The 17,406-nt window shown below is 65.5% G+C and overlaps 1 protein-coding gene across 6 annotated transcripts in view; it reads left to right on the top strand.

The window, feature by feature from the left end:
* GSE1 (Gse1 coiled-coil protein) overlaps positions 1–17,406 on the top strand; it is a 399,869-nt gene that overhangs the window by 360,289 nt on the left and 22,174 nt on the right. For 5 of the 6 annotated variants that reach the window (XR_011467737.1, XM_070388604.1, XM_070388605.1 and 2 more), the window contains exons 3-4: positions 8,280–8,498; positions 16,914–17,113. Coding sequence is in view for 5 of the 6 variants with exons in the window: in XM_070388604.1 (XP_070244705.1) it covers positions 8,280–8,498; positions 16,914–17,113 (419 nt within the window). In the remaining variant the exon portion in view is untranslated. The remainder of the gene's footprint in view (positions 1–8,279; positions 8,499–16,913; positions 17,114–17,406) is intronic. The other variant, XM_070388607.1, reaches the window with a different exon arrangement.

Raw genomic sequence — 17,406 nt, 5'->3', positions numbered from 1 at the left:
TTGACTTTGCGCCAAATAACGAGGTTGCTGGATGAAAGTGGCCCCTTCGCCTCTGCCCGCTCCTGCCTAGTCCCCGCCCCCAGGGGTGCTGACGGGGACACTGAGGCTCGGGGCATATCGGGACCGGACAGGCCCCTGCTAGGAAGTTTGGGGGGCCGGGCCCGGACCCATCTTCTGGCTGGCTTCCTAGCTAAGCCCCCGACTTAGCTCCCGGGAGTCCTGCCCTGTGACACTCCGGAGTGGCCCGCCTGCCTGGGCATGACACCAGGCGCCTTCCTTCTCCACGTTCAGCTGATGGACGTGAGGGCGGGGCCGCCGTGCCTGTTCCGTGGGCTGAGGACCTCCCAAGTGCCCTTTGAGGCGGGGGTGCAGGTGCACAGGCCCGCCCTATGGACGGCTTTGCCAACCCCCCTGCGTACGGAAGGGGCATGGGTGCTCTGCTGCGTGTCCCCCTCTCACCTGAGGGGTTTAGACACCCGGGGCCCGGGCACACCCCGTCGGCAGCGGCCTCACGTCTCATCTCCCAGCCAGGTGTCCTCCCTTCGGGAAAAGGGCCTTGACCCCTGCCCTGTGGCCTGTTGCCCCACCTGCCTGCCCTGGCCAGCCGCTCCGTGGAAGCTTGGAGCGCGCTGCCGCCTCCTGGCCGGGTTCGGTTCCTGTCCTTTGGGACCTCTGACCCCAACCCCAGCCAAGTCCTGCACCCTGAACCTGTGAGCTCACTCAAAGGGCTCCTTTGTGGGGAGGTGGCCTGGTTAGTTCGGGGCCCTTGGGGACACCAAGGAGTCACTCCAGGGTTGTCGGCTTGGCGCCCTCCAGCCCCGAGCTGCCGCAACGTGGGGTTAAGGGGTGCAGCCCAGAGGCAGAGCTGCTCTTCCTCCCTGATACCCTCTTTAAGGCGATGCGTGTAGGTGGGCCTACGTGGGCGCTCCAGCAGCCTGCGGGATGGGAGGGGACCCCTAGCTAGGGTTGGGGGTGGGGTGTCTTTCTAGTGTCTTCTTATTTAAAAGGAAATTGCCAGCACAGCAGCAAGGAAAACTGGGTCCCCACCCTGGCTCCTCAGCGTGCAGCCCCCGACAAGGATGTGACTCTTCCAGCCTCAGTTTACCCATCTGTAGAGTGGGGCCAGGATGGGCCACGTTAGGAGGCTGCTTGGCTGATGAGGGGTGAGGTCTGTTCCTGGACTGACTCTGAAGGGTGACGGCGATGCTCTGGGCACAGCCAGGCCTTGTGGTTGTCAGTGCTGACGCCAACCGCCTCTGGGGTGCCCTCAGTGCCAGCCTTGACCCTGTCCCACAGCCTTTTTTGCCTTAATCATGCACTTCCCCAGGGCTGTCTCTACCCACTCCGCGCCCCTCCCAGGCTGCCCTCCGTCTGCCCATCCCAGGCTGCTCCAGACACCACCCGCTTGGAATAATCACCGTCAAATGTCGCTGCCATCTGCTGCCTGACTTCCGTCCTTTGCCTCCACCGGAACCTCCGGGATCCCTCACGTCTGTGGCCTTGAACCTCAGCCGCTCACTGGGCTGTCCTGGGAGGCCTCCATCGGCAGGCTGCCCAGGTCCAGGCCCTGCCCAGCGCTCTCCTCTCCACCCCGGGAGCCAGCCTAGGGGCCTAGTCCCACCCACACCTCCCGGCTCCCCTGGCACCCCTGTCCTGAGTGACAGGCCTGTGTGGGGTGTTTGTCCTGAGCACTCTTCTCCCTGGGACCCAGTTTCAGCCTCCTGAGAGCCCCCATGCCCCTCATCACTGCCGTGGCAGTGTGTGGGCAAGGCCGGGGAGAACCCAGAATGCTGCACACCCCCCACCCCACCCTGTTGACTGCAGGGCCCTCCCTGAACCCATTTGTGGCAGCTTTCCCAGGGACCCCAGAAATGAGCTCTGCAGACGGCTCAGCCCGTGGGGCTGGTTCTGGGAGTGCGGAGGGCTTCCATTGTCACTGACTGGGGTCCTGGCAGACCCTCCGTGGCTCCTGCCTTCCCAATCCCCTAGTAACCACGCAGCCGCATGAGCGAGAGGACTGCGGGGGAGGGCGGCGGGCTTGTCCTCAGATGAGCTGCCTCTTAGCGTTCTACTTCTGAGCCGGGGTTGGCGCTGGGCACACGGGCCCACGGGCCGGCCTCGTCTGCCCCCCGCTCCCCGTCCTTCTCAGTGGTTCCGGGTCAGGATGCAGGCTGTCCTCTGCTCCAGCAGTTAGTGGTGGACCGGAGCCTTGGGGAGGATGTCCAGGTCTGGGCAAGAAAAGTCCCCCGCCACCCGGTCCCCTTAGAAATCCACAACCCAAGGGGGTGTCCTTGGAAAAGAACAAGGGGGTCTAAGGCAGGCCACCTCTGTGCATCCAGGGGCCAGGACGCCTTCCCAGGCTCTCCCCCGGTGCTGCCCCCGCCCCCACCCCCAAGAAAAACTGCTGCGTGCGAGTGAGCTCAGAACACGCCGGAAGGCAAATATAATGAATGTGTTATGAAGCTGCTCAGGCTCCCGGGTCACGTGGTGCCCCACGCCGCCATCGTCTGCCTGCCTGCCGGGTCTCTGCTCAGGTGACCCCGGTTCGTTAGGGCTGCACAAGCATCGCCCTTTCGGGGTAGGGGGCGGTGCGTGGAGGCCCAGAGCTGGGGGACACCTTGTATATTTGTTCACAAACATTTCTGTCTGCGGTAATGAAGAATTACCGAGAGGGGTGATTAGAGAACCCAGGTCTGGACTGCGCATGCAGAGCTGACTGAGGCCCTGCTGGGCCCGGCCTTGTGGGGTGTAATTACCCCGGGGCGGGGGGCGCTGTCAGGGGAAAGGGGTGGATCGGTGCTTGAACCGGGAGCCAGCAGAAAATTCATCTCAGCTATTAGCTTGTAATTACAGAGCATGCAGGGAGCAGGCCCGAGGTCTGGGGCCGCGGAAGAGCGGGATGAAAGGAAGCGGTAATTACGGGTCCGCGGGAGGCGGAGGGCGGCCGCGGGCTGATTAATACACCCTCCGCCTGCGGAGCGGGAGCCCGCCGCGAGCGGGAGCCCGCCGCCGCGTTTAATGGAGCGTCAGGGGCCTGCCCCCGACCCCCCGCCCCGTCGTGCCTGCTGTCGCCGCGCCTTTGGACAGCAGGCTCCCCGATCGATCGGGCTGTGTTCTGAAGCACCAGGGACGAGGTGGTTCTGGAGAATGTCCACGGAGCCGCCAGCCAGGCTCGCCCCTTGGCACTTGGGTTTTTCTTCTTTACCTTTTGCTTTGCTTTTTGAAGCTTTGTGCTGCTTCTGGCCATATTAGAGACCTGGGAGGAGGAGAGGAGAAAGTATCGATTAAAGACACCTCACTTTGGTAGAAGGTGCAGGCATTGGCAAGGGGCCTCCACAGGCCTGGCGGGCCTTGCTTCTGAACACCAGTGCCATCCAGGAGGGAGGGGCCCGGCTGATTTTGGGGGTGGCTTTTCCTCTCCGGTCCCCCGCACTGCCTCAGTCATGGGGGTCTCATCTCTGGGTGTGTTGCTGTAGCAGCTCTTTTTTCTGGGGTCCCGGGGCGGCAGCTGATGGTGGCAGGTGGGGGGGGTCAGACAGCAGCCTGTGATGCAGCTGAGATGTCCAGGAGGCCCCCTGAGCATGTGTGTGTGTGTGCACGTGTCAGGGCGGTCGAGCAGGAAGGGAGCCTGCCCCAGCCCTCATCCATCCCTGGCCTCCATGCTGTGGAGCCTGTTCCCAGCTGTTAGGATGATGGATTTACATGAGCTGATAATGTAGACGAGAACCCAGTTGATGGCCAGGAGCGCAGAAGTTAATGAATACCTCTCTAATGAGTGGGGGCTGTGCCCCTGCTCTGCGGGGCTTCTCCAGGGTGCCAGGGCTGCCTGAGGCCCCCTCCCACTTCCCCTTGCCCCTGTGGCTTCCACGGTCAGGGTGGTGCCTGCCTGGGCAGGGCTGGGGGGCAGAGCCATCCTGAAGCAACCCCAAGGCTGCAACTGGGGGCGAGACCCAGAGATGGGGACTGTGATCTTGCGTCGACCCCCAGCAAATTCAAGGTGACCCTTCGCAGGGTCCCCCACATTTGGCCTTTGCCTGCCTGCATCCTCAGTGCAAGGGGGCTGTCACCCCAGCGGCCGGTGGTCCCTCGGGCCCCCTGCCTCCCCTCCCCGCCCCTCCCGGCGCACACAAGCTGAGGAGGAAAGCTAATTTTAGACTGCCCTAAGGAAGCTGCTCATTTGGAATCCTATTTTAAGTGGCCTGACATCAGCAGAGTGGCTTTCCTGGCTACAGGATGCTCCAGAGCCCACAGTGACCACAGCAGGGACACTCGCTCTGGGGGACCCCCAGGAGTCCCAGGGGGCTGTCCGTGAGGTGCTGCAGGGGTGGGGTGTCGCTGGGTGCCATGAGGAGCCAGGCACTGACATTCAGCGGCAGCTCTTTCGGGAAAGGGTCAGGGGTGCACCTTCCTCCCAGGACCCTGGTCGCCAGGGAAAGGCTGGGGCTGTCAGTGTTGGGGTTCTGGCAGGGGCACCCCAGTTCCCTCAGCTCCCATGTCTGGCCAGCGGAAGGCCCTGGTCTGGGGGGAATCCCCACCAGGAGTTATTCCAAACTCAGGCAGCCAAGTCTCTCTTTCTTTGAGGGCACCCCATTTTTAAAAAACCTGGTTCACTCCAGAAAAGCTGGAACACAGGCAAGGAAGTTCTGCGTTAAAAACATAGAGCGTTTTTAACATAGAGCTAAAATAATAAAATTGTTCCTCTTGCTGACACTCGAAGGTCTCCACCCAGGGCCTTAAGGGGTGTGTGATGTTTTGGGGGTCTGACCCTGGGTTTGCTTAGTGGCTGCTCCCTGGCACCTCTGTACCATCCTGCCCAGTGCTGGCAGCTGGTGGTCACAGCACATCCACCCAGGTCACCAGCTGGCCAGTCTGTCACGTGGCCGCTGGGCAGTGACCTCAAACCTGCCCCCTGGGCCGAGGGGACAGGTCCCTGGGAGACGGGGGACCTCTGCGCCTGCCTCACGTCCCCAGAGCAGGGCTGGACCTGAGCCCCGACCAGCTTCCCGTCCGTGGGACACGGGTGCTGTGTTCAGGTAATCCCAGCCCCGCTGGTGACCTTCTGTCGGCCCTTGGGCCCAAGCCTGGACTCTCCCATCTGTTAAGTGGGCATAATAACATGTTTCTTTAAGAGGCTGTAGGGTTTAAAGGGTCGTGGCCAGTTCTCTTAAGGAATCCCGGGAAGGGGGAGGGAGGTGATGTGAACAGCACCAGAGGGTTCTGTTTTGGAGACTCTGGGTGAAGAAGACACAGCATGTCTGCAGATGGTTGAACTGCACAAAGAAAGGGAGAGGGACGTTGAGAGTCCTGTTCAGTGGAGAATGTGGTGGCCCTCCCCGTACCAGTTAGCTAACTAGCGCTGCGTAACAAACCATCCCGAATACAGACGTGCTGGGCTCCGGGAGCAGCTGCGCTGGGTAGCTCTGGCCCAGCGCCCCTGATGTAGTGAAGCTGGTGCCTGGCCGTGGTCCCATCACAAGGCTCCCTGGGGCTGGAGGAGCCACTGCCTCACGTGGCTGTGGGTTGAAGGCCCCCATTCCTGGGACGTGGGATCCCCGCGCAGGCGCCTCTGGCGTCTTCACAGCCTGACAGCAGGCTCCCTGCAGCCCACGTGGTCCAGGGAGCGCAGGGGGTGGCCAGGCACTTTGATGACCTCACCTTGGCAGTTGCCAATCTTCTGCCGTTTCCTGTTCCCTGCAAATGAATCTGGCCCACGCACGAGGAGAGGGTTAGTCCCCGCCCGTTGCGCAAACGAGGGACAGACTTGGACCCACTTCGGAACCACCGCGGCCAAGTGACCTTGAGCTCTGAGTGCATCTGTGCCTCTTGGTCTTCCATGGCGGTTTGGCCTTGGACTGGGCAGGTGGGGTCATGGGAGGGCGTCCTGCCCTTCCCCCCCACCCTGGTTCTTCCTGGTGAGAACGCCCAGGAAATGGGGTTCCAGTCCTGATGTGCTGCTAAGCCATGTGGCCCTGTGTGGGGACCCCACACACTGTGCCTGGGCTGGGGGCCCTGCAAGGATGGCGCTCCATCATATGTCATGCCCCCCATCCTAAAAAAAACCATTGGCTCACGGAGTGGGTGCTGAGGGCGCTTTGGTCCAGAGCAGGACCCAGCAGGCTTCTGGACCACCCCAGTCAGGTCCTGCGTGGGCTCCATCCCTGGGCCTCCCTGCGGGTAGCAGGACCAGAGCCCTGGGCCCCTCTGTCCCCGGCGTCCTCTGTGTTCACTTTCAGCAGCCAGTCCTGCCCAGGGGCAGGCAAAGCTGATCTGTGGGCGCCTGGCCCACCCGGGAAGGGATGGTGGTGGGGAGGGCTTTCAGGGGTGATGGCTGCACATATCGGGCAGCTCAGGTCGTCTGCCCAGACTGACCCGTGCGGCCTTGGCCTAGCCCCTGCCCATCCAGGCCTGGGTTTCTGCCCCGTCCACTGACCGTCAGCGTGACGACACGAGGAGGGGTCCTTGAGATGTGCCGGGCCTGCTGTGAATCACCTCCTGGCACCCTCGCGGGATTGACTTCATGAGGTGGACTCTGTCTTCGTCCTCACGTTATAGATGCAACTGAGGCCCAGAGAGGCAAAGGGACTTGCCCAGGGTCACACAGCTAGAGGCCCCAGAGCTGGGATCCGGGCGCCCACTGTGTGCGGCAGCGTAGTCTGTGCAGAGCTTGTCCTCCAGGTGCCCCCTTCCTCCTTGCTCCAAGGCTGGTCCACACGGTCCTGTTCCCTCATTCCGAGGAGAAGGGGTTGGGGAGGATGGGGTGTTGGGGAGGGCCTGGGACTGAGCTTCTGGGACATGGTGGGCCTCCTGCTCAACTGCCCTAGCAGCTGGCCAAGTGCCGGGGTGGCTGAGAGAGCACTCTAATCCAGAGCCTGTGGGCCGTGGACCTGTCCCTCCACCCCCAGGTTCCTTTGCTGGGCTGTGAGGCCTGTGGAGTCGCCTGTACTCTGCCCTCTCCCCCGCTCCTCCAGAGAGGTGGACGCACAGGGTCAGGGCCGTGTCACCCGCCGGCAGCTGGGAGGCCAGCCAGGGTGCTGGCCGCGGGCGCCAGGGCTCTTGTGGGGTCCTATGTCCCCAAGGTGTGAGCCCTCTCCTGAGAGAAGGGTCCCTCCGAGCACGCATTGGCCTCTTGAACGCCCCTCTCACAGTCATGGCCGTTTACCCTTTGCGCCCCCGAGATCTCTTTGCCCACCCGCCCTGCAGGGGGGGCGATGGGGGCCGCAGGCCAGTTCTCCAGGACTCAGGGTGCAGGCTGTGTTGTCGGGGCCCGCAGTTATCTCTGCTGGCTGCCCGCGGAGGGGCGGGGGCCCCGGGGGAGGCACACGTCCCCGCCACACTGCCCTCATGGGCGCCCTCTGGCTGCAGTTTCCAACCCCTCCCGGAGCGCCCCAGGTGGCCGGCGTTCCCTGCCGCGGTCCTCCCAGCTCTCTGCGCTTCTCCTGCACTCAGCCCATGGCCTGCTGCCTGTGAGGCTGTAGGCCTCGTTTGCACCCCTCGAATGTACGCACAGGTTGGGAGCGGGCACAGGCAAGGTGTCCATCGAGAAGGCAGGAGACACGCCCGCCAGCCCGTGAGGAGCGCGGCCTTTGTTGATGGGGCCCATGGGGCCCGCAGGAGGGCGAGTGTCCTGGGGGGGCGGCAAAGGCTTAGGGTGTCCCCTTGGTAAGCTCCTTGGCCAGCGTGGCCGAGCCTGGACCCCCCGCCCCCGGGGGGAGCCGTCTAGACCTGCCGCCTTGCGTCTTCAGTGTCTCGGTAGGCTCTGCGCCCGGCTGGACTGCCACGGGGGCCTCAGCGGCACTTCTCACCTGCCCACTTCTCACCTGCAGGGAGCCTTCTCTGTGCAGGCCCACTTTGTCCCCCGGGGGCTTTGAGGTTCAAAGGGCAACAGCAGCCGCACATGAGGGCCCGGCCGACCCACCCAGGACAGGTCCCTGCGGCCTGCCTGAGCCTGTCTCCTCTGGGAGGAGGAACGCTGTGCGCCGGCGCCCGTCTGCGGGACGTGCTGGAGGCCCTGCCTGTCCTCCGGGGGGGTCCCCGCTCTGGCCCTCTTCTTTCCGCTGGCCTTCCTCTCTTTCTTGCGAGAACGCTGGGCTGGGGTCCTGGGCCCCGTAGTCCTCTGGGTGTGGAGTGCAGAGGGACGTTGGGGTGGCAGCCCCCCTCGCTCCACAGAGCTGGCTCTGCCCTGCTTCGCCTGCCCCCCGCCCCACATGCCCGGCTGGTGCCCGCTCTGGTGCTGGGCCCTGTGCTCTCGGGTGACTCTGGTTCTTCTCTTCCTGTTTCAGGCATGAGCCATGAGCCCAAGTCCCCTTCGCTAGGGATGCTCTCCACCGCGACCAGGACCACCGCCACCGTCAACCCCCTCACCCCCTCGCCACTCAATGGCGCCCTGGTGCCCAGCGGCAGCCCCGCCACCAGCAGCGCGCTGTCGGCCCAGGCCGCGCCTTCCTCCAGCTTCGCCGCCGCCCTGCGCAAGCTCGCCAAACAGGCGGAGGAGCCCAGAGGTAAGAGGCGCGCCCGTCCTGGGCAGCCGGCCGAGGGCGGGGAAAGCACGGTCCCGCCCGGTCCCCGGGCCTCTGGGCGCAGGGCGGGCTCGCACACCAAGTGTCCACACTGGCTGGTCTTCCTCCTGCTGCTGCTTCGCGGCGGGGACGCGCTTTCCTGGCTGCTGAACCCCACTCTCTGTGCTGTCTGCTGACTTTCTTCTTTGCTTCAGGAGCCGCCGAGGGGGCCCTCCGCCGACAGCAGTGGGCATGGGGTTGGGGTTTGCAGGCGCCATACTGCTTTTAGAGCCCCCAGCCTGCTCTGGGGCCTCTTCCCAGGAGGCGTGTGTCCCGACGTGTTCCCGAGTTGGGGGCACGGCACACCCACCAGTGCCATCTGCACACCCCACCCCTCCCTGTCCCCAGGCAGGGGTCTTGTGGTGTGGACAGGCGTCCCCCAGGGGTCTGGAGCCCTGGCTCCTCCTGTCACTGGGGCAGTGACGTGCTGTGTGGCTTTTGGCAAACGCTGGCCCTCTCTGAGTGTCAGCCTTCCCGTGCATACAGCCTGGCTCCAGGCCCTTCCAGGATGACTGTCAGCCTGTGTTAGTCCAGGACAGGGGCCGCCGGCTGCACGAGTGGGTGGCAGGCAGTTTGCCTCAGAGCTGCTGGGAGGCCTGGGCCGCTACGGTTTCCAGCGCGGGCCTCTCAGGTACCCTGTAGGTACCCTGCTGTGGGGGGGGGGGCGGCGGGGGGCGGCAGGGATTCGACCTCCTGGGCAGAGGAAGCGGGGACCCTGGGTGGTCTGCCTCGCCCCGAATGTCCAGGGCTTGGTGGTGTGTGTTCCAGGGCCCTCCGGGCACCCTGAGAACACGCATCTGTCTGTATCGACTCGGGGGGTCTCCAGCTCAGCAGAGCGGACTCTTGCTGTGATGGGTGCGGCGGGGGCCTGCTGCTGTCTGACTCTGACTTGTCCGCACCCCTTTTCTGCTCACGTGGTCGCTGGGCAGAGGAGGGAACGGGGTAGACTGGATCCCAGGGCAGGTGGCTGTGGGCCCAGGAGTCCAGGCCTTTGGGCCTGGTTTCTGCGTTGCCAGGGTGTCGCCTTGTGGCTAGCGTCCACCCGGGCGAGGAGTGGGCACAGTGGCTCCAGCCCTGAACTGGGGTCTCTTCTGAGTGGATGAGGAGGCCCCCCCGAGGCAGAGTTTGCCTGGCGGCTCCCTGCTCTGGTATCATCGTCCGTCACGTTCCAGGAGGCAGAGAGACGGGGCCAGCACGGCCTCCACGGACAGCTGTCAGCAGGCCGGGGACGCTAGGGCCCTCTGGCTGAGTCACCCCCGACCCGGGTATCAGGGCTTAAGCCAACATCCGTGTCCATGCCTGGGCAGCTGAGCCCGTCCCGGGGTGACACCACCTCCCCACACACCCCGCCGTCTGCAGAGGACTAGACTCCCACGGGAGCCCTGGGTGTGGGGCGAGCCTGGCCTCGGTGGCTTTTGTCTCCTCTCCGCTGGCCCCAGCGTCCAGCTCGGATGGTGAGCCAGTGGGCAGCCCACGTGCCAGAGGCTGTTGGGCCTCGCTGGCCGGGAGCACTGTGCTGCAGGGGACCCGCTGCCTTCGGCTGTGGTCCAGGTGTTTGCATGACGCCCTGGGAAGGGTGCCCGAGGACTTTGTGATGGAGGGATGGGGCGGGGTGGGCCACGCGGGTCCGCTCTCAGGCTGTCTCTGGAGCACGGCGTCCGCCGCTGGCTGGGCTGATGCGTCCCCATCACCCGGATGAGGAATCCTGGGGCCTGGGGAGCTTGGGGTCTGGACCCCAGGCTGCCGTGATGCTCGGTGTAGTTCCGCTGTGCGTGCTGGGCACCACAACCTCGTTTCTGGCTCGTGGGGCCACAGGCCAAGCCTGTGCTTAAGTTTAAAGCTATGGTGATGAGCTCAACATGGAACGCTCCATCTGGGCAACCCCAGTGGGGCTTTTGCTCTGAAGAGCTGAGCCCCGTCACTCTCTGGAGCCTCCTCCAGGCCACATCCCTAGGCCTGGTCCCCGTTTTTTTTTTCTCATGGAGTCACCCCCAGCTCTGCTGTGCTGTTCCCGTCTGTAGAATGGGCCGGCAGCCTGGCGGTGGCCCAGTGTGCAGGGGGGCGGGAGGCAGCCTGGCGGTGTCCCAGTGTGCAGGGGGGCGGGAGGCAGCCTGGCGGTGGCCCAGTGTGCAGGGGGGCGGGAGGCTGAGGCCCCGCGGGGTCACGTAAGGAGCCTGGGATCACAGAGCTGCTGAGGACGCGCCAGCTGTCCCTTGCTGCTGCTGCCTGGGCCTTTCCACGTGGACCTGGAGGAGCCGGGCTTAGGACGGCAAAAGCCTGAGCATGGCCCTGGCAGGGAGAGGCGGGCGTCCTGCACCCCTGCCCGCCCCAGCACCCCCTGCAGCGGTGTGGGGAGCACACGGGGGTCTTGGCTGGCAGCTTCTGGGAGCTTGGAGGGCTCTGCGGGCACGAGGGGAGGGCCGGCTGCCCCGGCTCCCCTGTCTCTCCACCGGAAACCGGAACGGCCAAGGGGGACACTTGCTGGGCTTGGTGATTTGGAGCAGGGGGGGCTCAATTTTTCTCTTTGTAAATTTCTTATAAAATTCATTTCTAAAAGGACACAGTTCAGCGGGTTGTCACGCGTTCAGAGTTGTGCGACCATCATTTTATAAAAATTTATTAATTTGTCCAAGTTTCTGGCCGCCCTGGGTCTTGGTTGCTGTGTGCGGGCTTTCTCTAGCTGTGACGAGCGGGAGCTACTCTTGGTTGCAACGCACGGGCTCCTCACTGCCGTGGTGTCTCCAGCTGCAGAGCACGGGCCCTGGGGCGCGCGGGCTTAGTTGCTCCCTAGCTTGTGGGGTTTTCCCAGGCCAGGGATCGAGCCCGTGTCCCTTGCATTGGCAGGCAGAATCTTAACCCCTGGACTACCAGGGGAGTCCCAGCCATCACTTAGTTATAGAACGTTCTGTCTCCCCAAAGAAGCCTGCCCCCCTCCCATGCCCTCCCCCAGCCCTGGCAGCCCCGATCTGCGGCCTGGCCGCCTGCTGCCTGTGGGCACACATGGCCCCGCTGCTGGCTGTCCGCATGGGCATCCCCCCAGGTCTCGTGGCTTCCTGCGGCTGGTTGGCACCACACTCCTGGGTGTGAGGGGTGCAGCCAGTGAGGGCTCTCCCATCCTGAACCGGGCAGTGACTGTTCGTTGAGCACCCGCTCTGTGCCGGCGGCCCCTTGCTGCGAGAGCCCTGGCCTCTGTTCTGCGTCTACCTCTCTGGAGGACCTGGCCGCACTTCAGGCTTGGCTGGCGTCCCGACTCACAGGCCGTGGAGCAGAGATGGAAACCACAGTCCTCCTCCAACTGCCGCATCCGAGTCCGCCCTCCCAGAGACGGCCTGACACGGCCTCCACTTCGGCTGTTCCTTCAAGGCCCCCTGTGCCCGCAGGGTACCCTCAGGGGGACTCTCCCGCCCTCAAGGGTGCAGCAATCCCTGCACAGGGAGGACTGATGGCTGAGAGAAGACAGTCGAGGCTTTGGTCTCCCCGCTTGCCGCCAGGCCCGTCCCGGTCACCTCATGCACCCCAGGTGCTGGCCATGGCCCTGGGCGCCCCGACTCCCTGAGACCCTCTCCTCTGCCCCTCTGGAGCATCTCGTTCTGAGAGCCGCGGCCCAACTCTCCCGTCTGCTCCTGGGCTGATGTCTTTGCTCACGTCGTGCCTCCAAGGTGCAGTTTAAAAATTCAGCGCAGAGCAAGTAATCCGCCTGCCTTGTTTGCTCTGCCCCCAGAGAGCTCGCGAGCGGGAGACGGCACGCCCCGCGGGAGGTGTCTTTCCTGGGGCCCTGCCTGGTCCCCATCGGCCGGCGAGGGGCCAGGGATCTGTCCCTGGGGGGTCCCGACGTGCTCGGCCCTGTAACCCACTACGGAGGGGGGCGCCCCATGTGGGGACACGGACGTCGGCAGGTTCTGTGTCCTTGCTGTGTGACCCGGGCCCGGCGCACGACCTCTCTGAGCTGCTGCCTGTTCTCGGGACAAGGGTGGTGCCTGCCACGTTGATCATGAGGGTTCAGGAGACCCACGCTCGCTCCAGGCACGGTGCCTGCGGGTGACGGTGCAGGGCCACCCACACTGTCACCCCACCCCCAACGCGCACAGCCGGGGCTCAAGGGGCCGAGCGAGGTGGGTGCGTCCACGGCTGAGGGCTGGCGTGGGTGCCCCCCACGCATCCTTTGCGGGGAGACCCTGTCCTGTCGGGGCGAGCTGCTCCTGTGTGTGCCGACGGACCTGGGCATGACCAGGCCCACACAGCACGTTCGGGAAGGAACCTCGGGCTGCAGGCGTGGGCCTGACCGTCACCTTGGTCTGCCTGTTCCCGTGGGGCTCTTAGCAGTGACGGGCAGGGGCCGCCTTGCACAGGTTGGGGGAGCGGGCACCCTCCTGGCGAGGTTGGAGGTGGGACTCTGCCCACCAGCAGTGCAGCCACCTGAGCCAGGAGCGAGGTGGGCGCTTGCGGTCTGCCGCCTGAAATCCGCCTCTTTTCAGGAAAACAGCGAAATGGGGCGGGGGTGCAGGGACCGGCAGGGCTCGGTCTGCAGCCCCGTCTGTCTCGTTTACAGGTGTGAGTGTGAGGGGGCATCCTCAGCGCCTCGCCCCTCCTCTGTGTCTGGGCCACGATTCCAGGGAGAGCAAGGCCGAGGGGAAGGGGACCGAGCCTGCTCTGGAGGGGCGCCCGGCCCTGGGCCGTTGGGACCAGAGGCCTCCCCAGGCTGTGACAGGGCAACAGTGTCACCCCCAGAACCCGCCTCGGCACCCCCTCTGAGCCCCCATGGGAAGCAGCACAGACACCGGCCTTCCCGCTCAACCCCGGGAAACGCATCTTGTGAGAAGAAACACCTTTGCTGGTTGGGGTTTGGTGACGCGGCTGGCAGTCCTGGGAGCAGGCGTGTGTTGCCCCCTGGTGAGGGGGAGAGGCTTCAACTGTCCCCGCCGCGGAGGGGCCGGCAGCCCTGCGGCTCCCTCAGCAGGGTCTCCCCGAACCCACCGTGGGCTGGACGTGTGCCCGCTGTCCCCAGCCTCTGTGTCCTTACGATGCGGACTTCACCTCCAGGGCTCACTCGTGCTCGCGGCTGCAGGTCGGGGGTCCCTGCCGGTCCTGGGTGAGGTCTGGGCAGGGCTCAGCTGTGGGGGCCCCTCCACATGGATGCTGGTCCTCATCCCTCATCCGTCACAGCGCCTCCCACCCTGCCCCCACGGTGCTGCCCTCGGCCCCAAGAAGCTCAGGGCACCGGAAGGCGGCCCGAGGGTCCTGTTTCAGGGACGCATCAGGGGTCCCTGTCCCTCCCCCCGGGGAGGAGGGGAGGGGGACAGGCTGTGAGGCTGAGGCCGGGCCTGGCCTCCCCGCTCAGGGCGGGCCCTGGCACAGGAGCCCTGGTTTGGGGCATCCAGTTGGTGCTTAGCTGTTGTCCCGGTGGCAGGTTGGGGGTGCATCTGGGAGCTGACGGCCTCTGTGCTGCCGCTGTGACGTGTTTTCAGGCCGCACTCCTGCCCCCGTGGAGGCGACTCTGGGGTCTCAGCTGTTAATGACGGGAGCCTGGGCAGCCCCGGGCGCTCACCTGCCGCGTCAGAGATGGAGGGGACGCAGAGCGCTGCACGCTGCCACCCCAGCCGCCCCCGGCCCGCCGACGCCTGCCGCGTACGGCGGTTTATCACGGCTGCCCTGAGCCCGGGGTCGGGGGCAACGCTCACTAATAGGCCGGTGCGTGGTCAGGCATCGATCCAGCTGCTGAGTGGCGGTGGCTGGCCCATCCCCCAGGGGCCAGGCTGCTAACTGCCCATGGCCTCCGGATCCCGTCACCCCGTCCCCAAGTCCCACCCGCCCCCTTGGAAATGGGGCCTTCTCACTCACTGCCCAGCGCTTGGAAATGATGCCAGTCCACAGAGATCTGCTGGTGGCGTGGGGTGCAGAGACGGAGCAGGCGGCCAGGCAGCAGGCAGCCCTGAGTCCCCGCGTGCAGGCGGCGGGGTCATCGGGCCTCCCCAGTGTGAGGCTCGGCTCCCCCACATCTGCCCAGCCCTGGAGGCTTGACCCCGCTTCCCCCCTGGGCAGTGCAGCCTCTCCCAGGACTGCTCGGGGTGCTCGGTGCGTCCGTTTTCTTTCTTTTTGGCCTCCAGAGAGCATGGCCCGATGTCCCTCCACCCACAGGGTGGCCCTGGGCGCACAGGCGGTCCCCCCTCCTGCCCTGTGGCTCCGTGTCCTTCCAGCAGCAGCGGGCGTGGAGGGAGGTTCGGGTCGGCACTGCTGACCCGTGTCTGGGTGGGCCGGGGCCCACTGCCCGCTGTGCGGGTCCTCGGGGCAGGGCGGGGACGCTGCTTCCTGGCCTCCGCAAGCTGCCCCACCTGGTGGGGGTTTGGGGTGCGGGCCTTCCCTTCGTCAGCTCTCCGCGCTGCTGGGGCGGCCAGGTCAGCCTGCCTCCCACTGCTGCCACCTTGAAGCTGGTGTCATAGGCAGACCCCCAACCCAGCAGACGCAGCTAGTTTCAGAACCTGGGAGACTGAGCTGCGGAGGGTGGGAAGGCAGCTGACGGTCCCTGGCATTGGCCACCCAGCAGCCGTGACAGCTGGCGGAGGCCGGAGCTGGCCCGGCCAGTGGGTGGCACAGCTGGGGGAGGGGGCGCCCTGACCCAGGGCTGAGCTTGGTGTTGGCCTGGGTGACTCAGGGTTACAGAATTGCTGGTGTGTGGGCCGTGGTTGGTGGGTCCATTTGGAGAATCCAGTCATACCTCAGGGGCAACAGCCTTCAGGTGACCGCCTGCTGGCCAGGCCCTGACGGGTCGGGGCTGGGAGCAGGGGCCGCCTGGCTCTGGAGTTGTTCCAGGGGTGGATGGCCAGGCTCTGTGTGCACCGGTGTCTCCCGCGGGTCGTCCTGTGCAGTTGTGCAGGTCGTGCACAAGCCTAGGAGGTGCACCGACTCAGCCGCCATGGCGCACCTTCTCGGGGCAGAGCCCTGTGCCAGCATCTGTGGGCCTCGGGGTCCGGCCACTCTGTCTCCCAGTTCCTGCTGAGCCCACACCTGGCTGGGGGTCCTCGGGGCAGAGAGAAGGGCTCCGAGCCAAGCGCCCTGGGCCATAGACTGCCCTTCTCCCCGTCGGGCAGAGGTGTCACTTGGTAGGAGTGTGGTTTCTTGAAGAGATGAGAGAGTACCAGGGTCTTGGCCCCGGGACCAGGCAGGTTCCGCAGAGGACCCGGGGGGAAGTATGGAAGCCGTGGGGTCCCACTTGCAGAGGGGGCGGTCTGTGCTGGCCCCAGCTTCCCTGGCCCCCTGGTTCAGGCCTCTTCAAGGGGCGCTTTGCGAGACAGGGTGTCTCCTGGGCCAGGTCTGCCACCTCTGGGTGCCCGAGCAGGGCCGTGGCTGAAGTGCTGCTGTGACAGAATCAGGGGGGCCCTCCTGGGCTCGCCCTAGACCCGGTGCCTGGGTGTTCTTCGTGGCTCACAGATTTGGGGGGTCTGTGTGCGATGGGGTACCATGTGGGCATCTGAGGGGCCTCTGACCGCCAACTGCAGCCCAGAGCAGTGCGGGGTATGGGTGTGAACCCAGCTGGGCTGCACAGGGCCTGGGCGTGCCTCTGGGGGTCCCCCAAACCACCGACTCCAGCCCCCCTGGGGCCACGCTGCCAGGATAGGCCTCAGACTAGAGACCCACCTGGGAGCGGGGGCATCAGGGGCTGAGGACGGGGGGACTGGACGCACTGCCGCCCCCTCCGCCGCTCCTTGAGAGAGCCGCTGCAGGCGGGCGCCTTCCTGTCAGGGCACAAGTGGTCCCCCCGGCCCCCCATGCCCTGTGCTCTCCTCGCCTGCTGCCTCTGCAGCTGCTGGAGACCAAACTGACCCGCAGGCCTGGAAGCCTCCGGCCATACCAGCTCCCCATCCCCGCCACCCACTCTGGGGAAGAAGCCCAAGGGGGCAGGCTGAGGGCCGGGGGGCGGACGGAAAGCAGGTCACGGTGATGGTTGCACAGCTCTGTGAACGTGCTGACCACCCGTCTGCCGTAAACCCCACATTATGGTTCAGTTCTCAAGATAAAATGAACTCGTTTGATGTCCTGATAATATAGGCCTCTCTCAGCCCCACCCCCAGCCAGGCCTGGCCAGCAGCGGGCCCACTTCCCCTTCCCCCCACAGCATCCTGTAAGCCCCTGCACTTGCTCTCCCGGGGCTCAGTCCCTATCCAAGTTGGGGGGACCTGCTTACTCCCCTGGCTCTTCCCCCCGCCCCTGGGGTAGAGTTGGGTAAGCAGCCCCAGGGAGGGGCGGGCACGCCCACCTGGTCAGTCGGTCGGTTGTGTCCCCACTTCCCGACCAGACCCCAGGCTGGGCTGGGGCGCGGCAGAGCCCGGGCCCCTGCTCAGGCGCTGTGTCCTTCTCCCGCAGGGTCTTCACTGAGCAGCGAGTCGTCCCCTGTCTCCTCTCCGGCCACCAACCACAGCTCCCCAGCCAGCACGCCCAAGCGCGTGCCCATGGGTCCCATCATCGTCCCCCCAGGGGGACACAGCGTCCCCAGCACACCCCCCGTGGTGACCATCGCCCCCACCAAGACTGTCAATGGCGTCTGGAGGAGTGAGAGCCGCCAGGTGAGTGGGGGGCTGACAGGGGCTCATTTCGTGTTGAGATCCGCTTCCCCCCGAGGGAGCTGGGGGACAGCAGCTGCCCGGAGGGTGTGTGTGTCTCAAGAGCACTCCCAGGGCTCGTGGTCTGGGGCTGCCCCGGTGAGCCCCTCAGAGTGGGCTCAGGGCAGGTTAGCTATAGGGCTGGGGGCCCGTGTTCCGGCTGTGGGCAAGGCCAGGCCCTCCTGAGGCCTCACGCCTTGGCGTGTGAACGGCCGTCCTGTCCCTGCATCTTCATGGGCTCTTCTGTGCGTGCCTGT

This window comes from Bos mutus, chromosome 18 (assembly GCF_027580195.1).
Source record: "Bos mutus isolate GX-2022 chromosome 18, NWIPB_WYAK_1.1, whole genome shotgun sequence".
Classification (NCBI taxonomy): domain Eukaryota; kingdom Metazoa; phylum Chordata; class Mammalia; order Artiodactyla; family Bovidae; genus Bos; species Bos mutus.
Note: the sequence above shows the minus strand (reverse complement) of the source record. Positions and strands in the feature narration are given on the sequence as shown.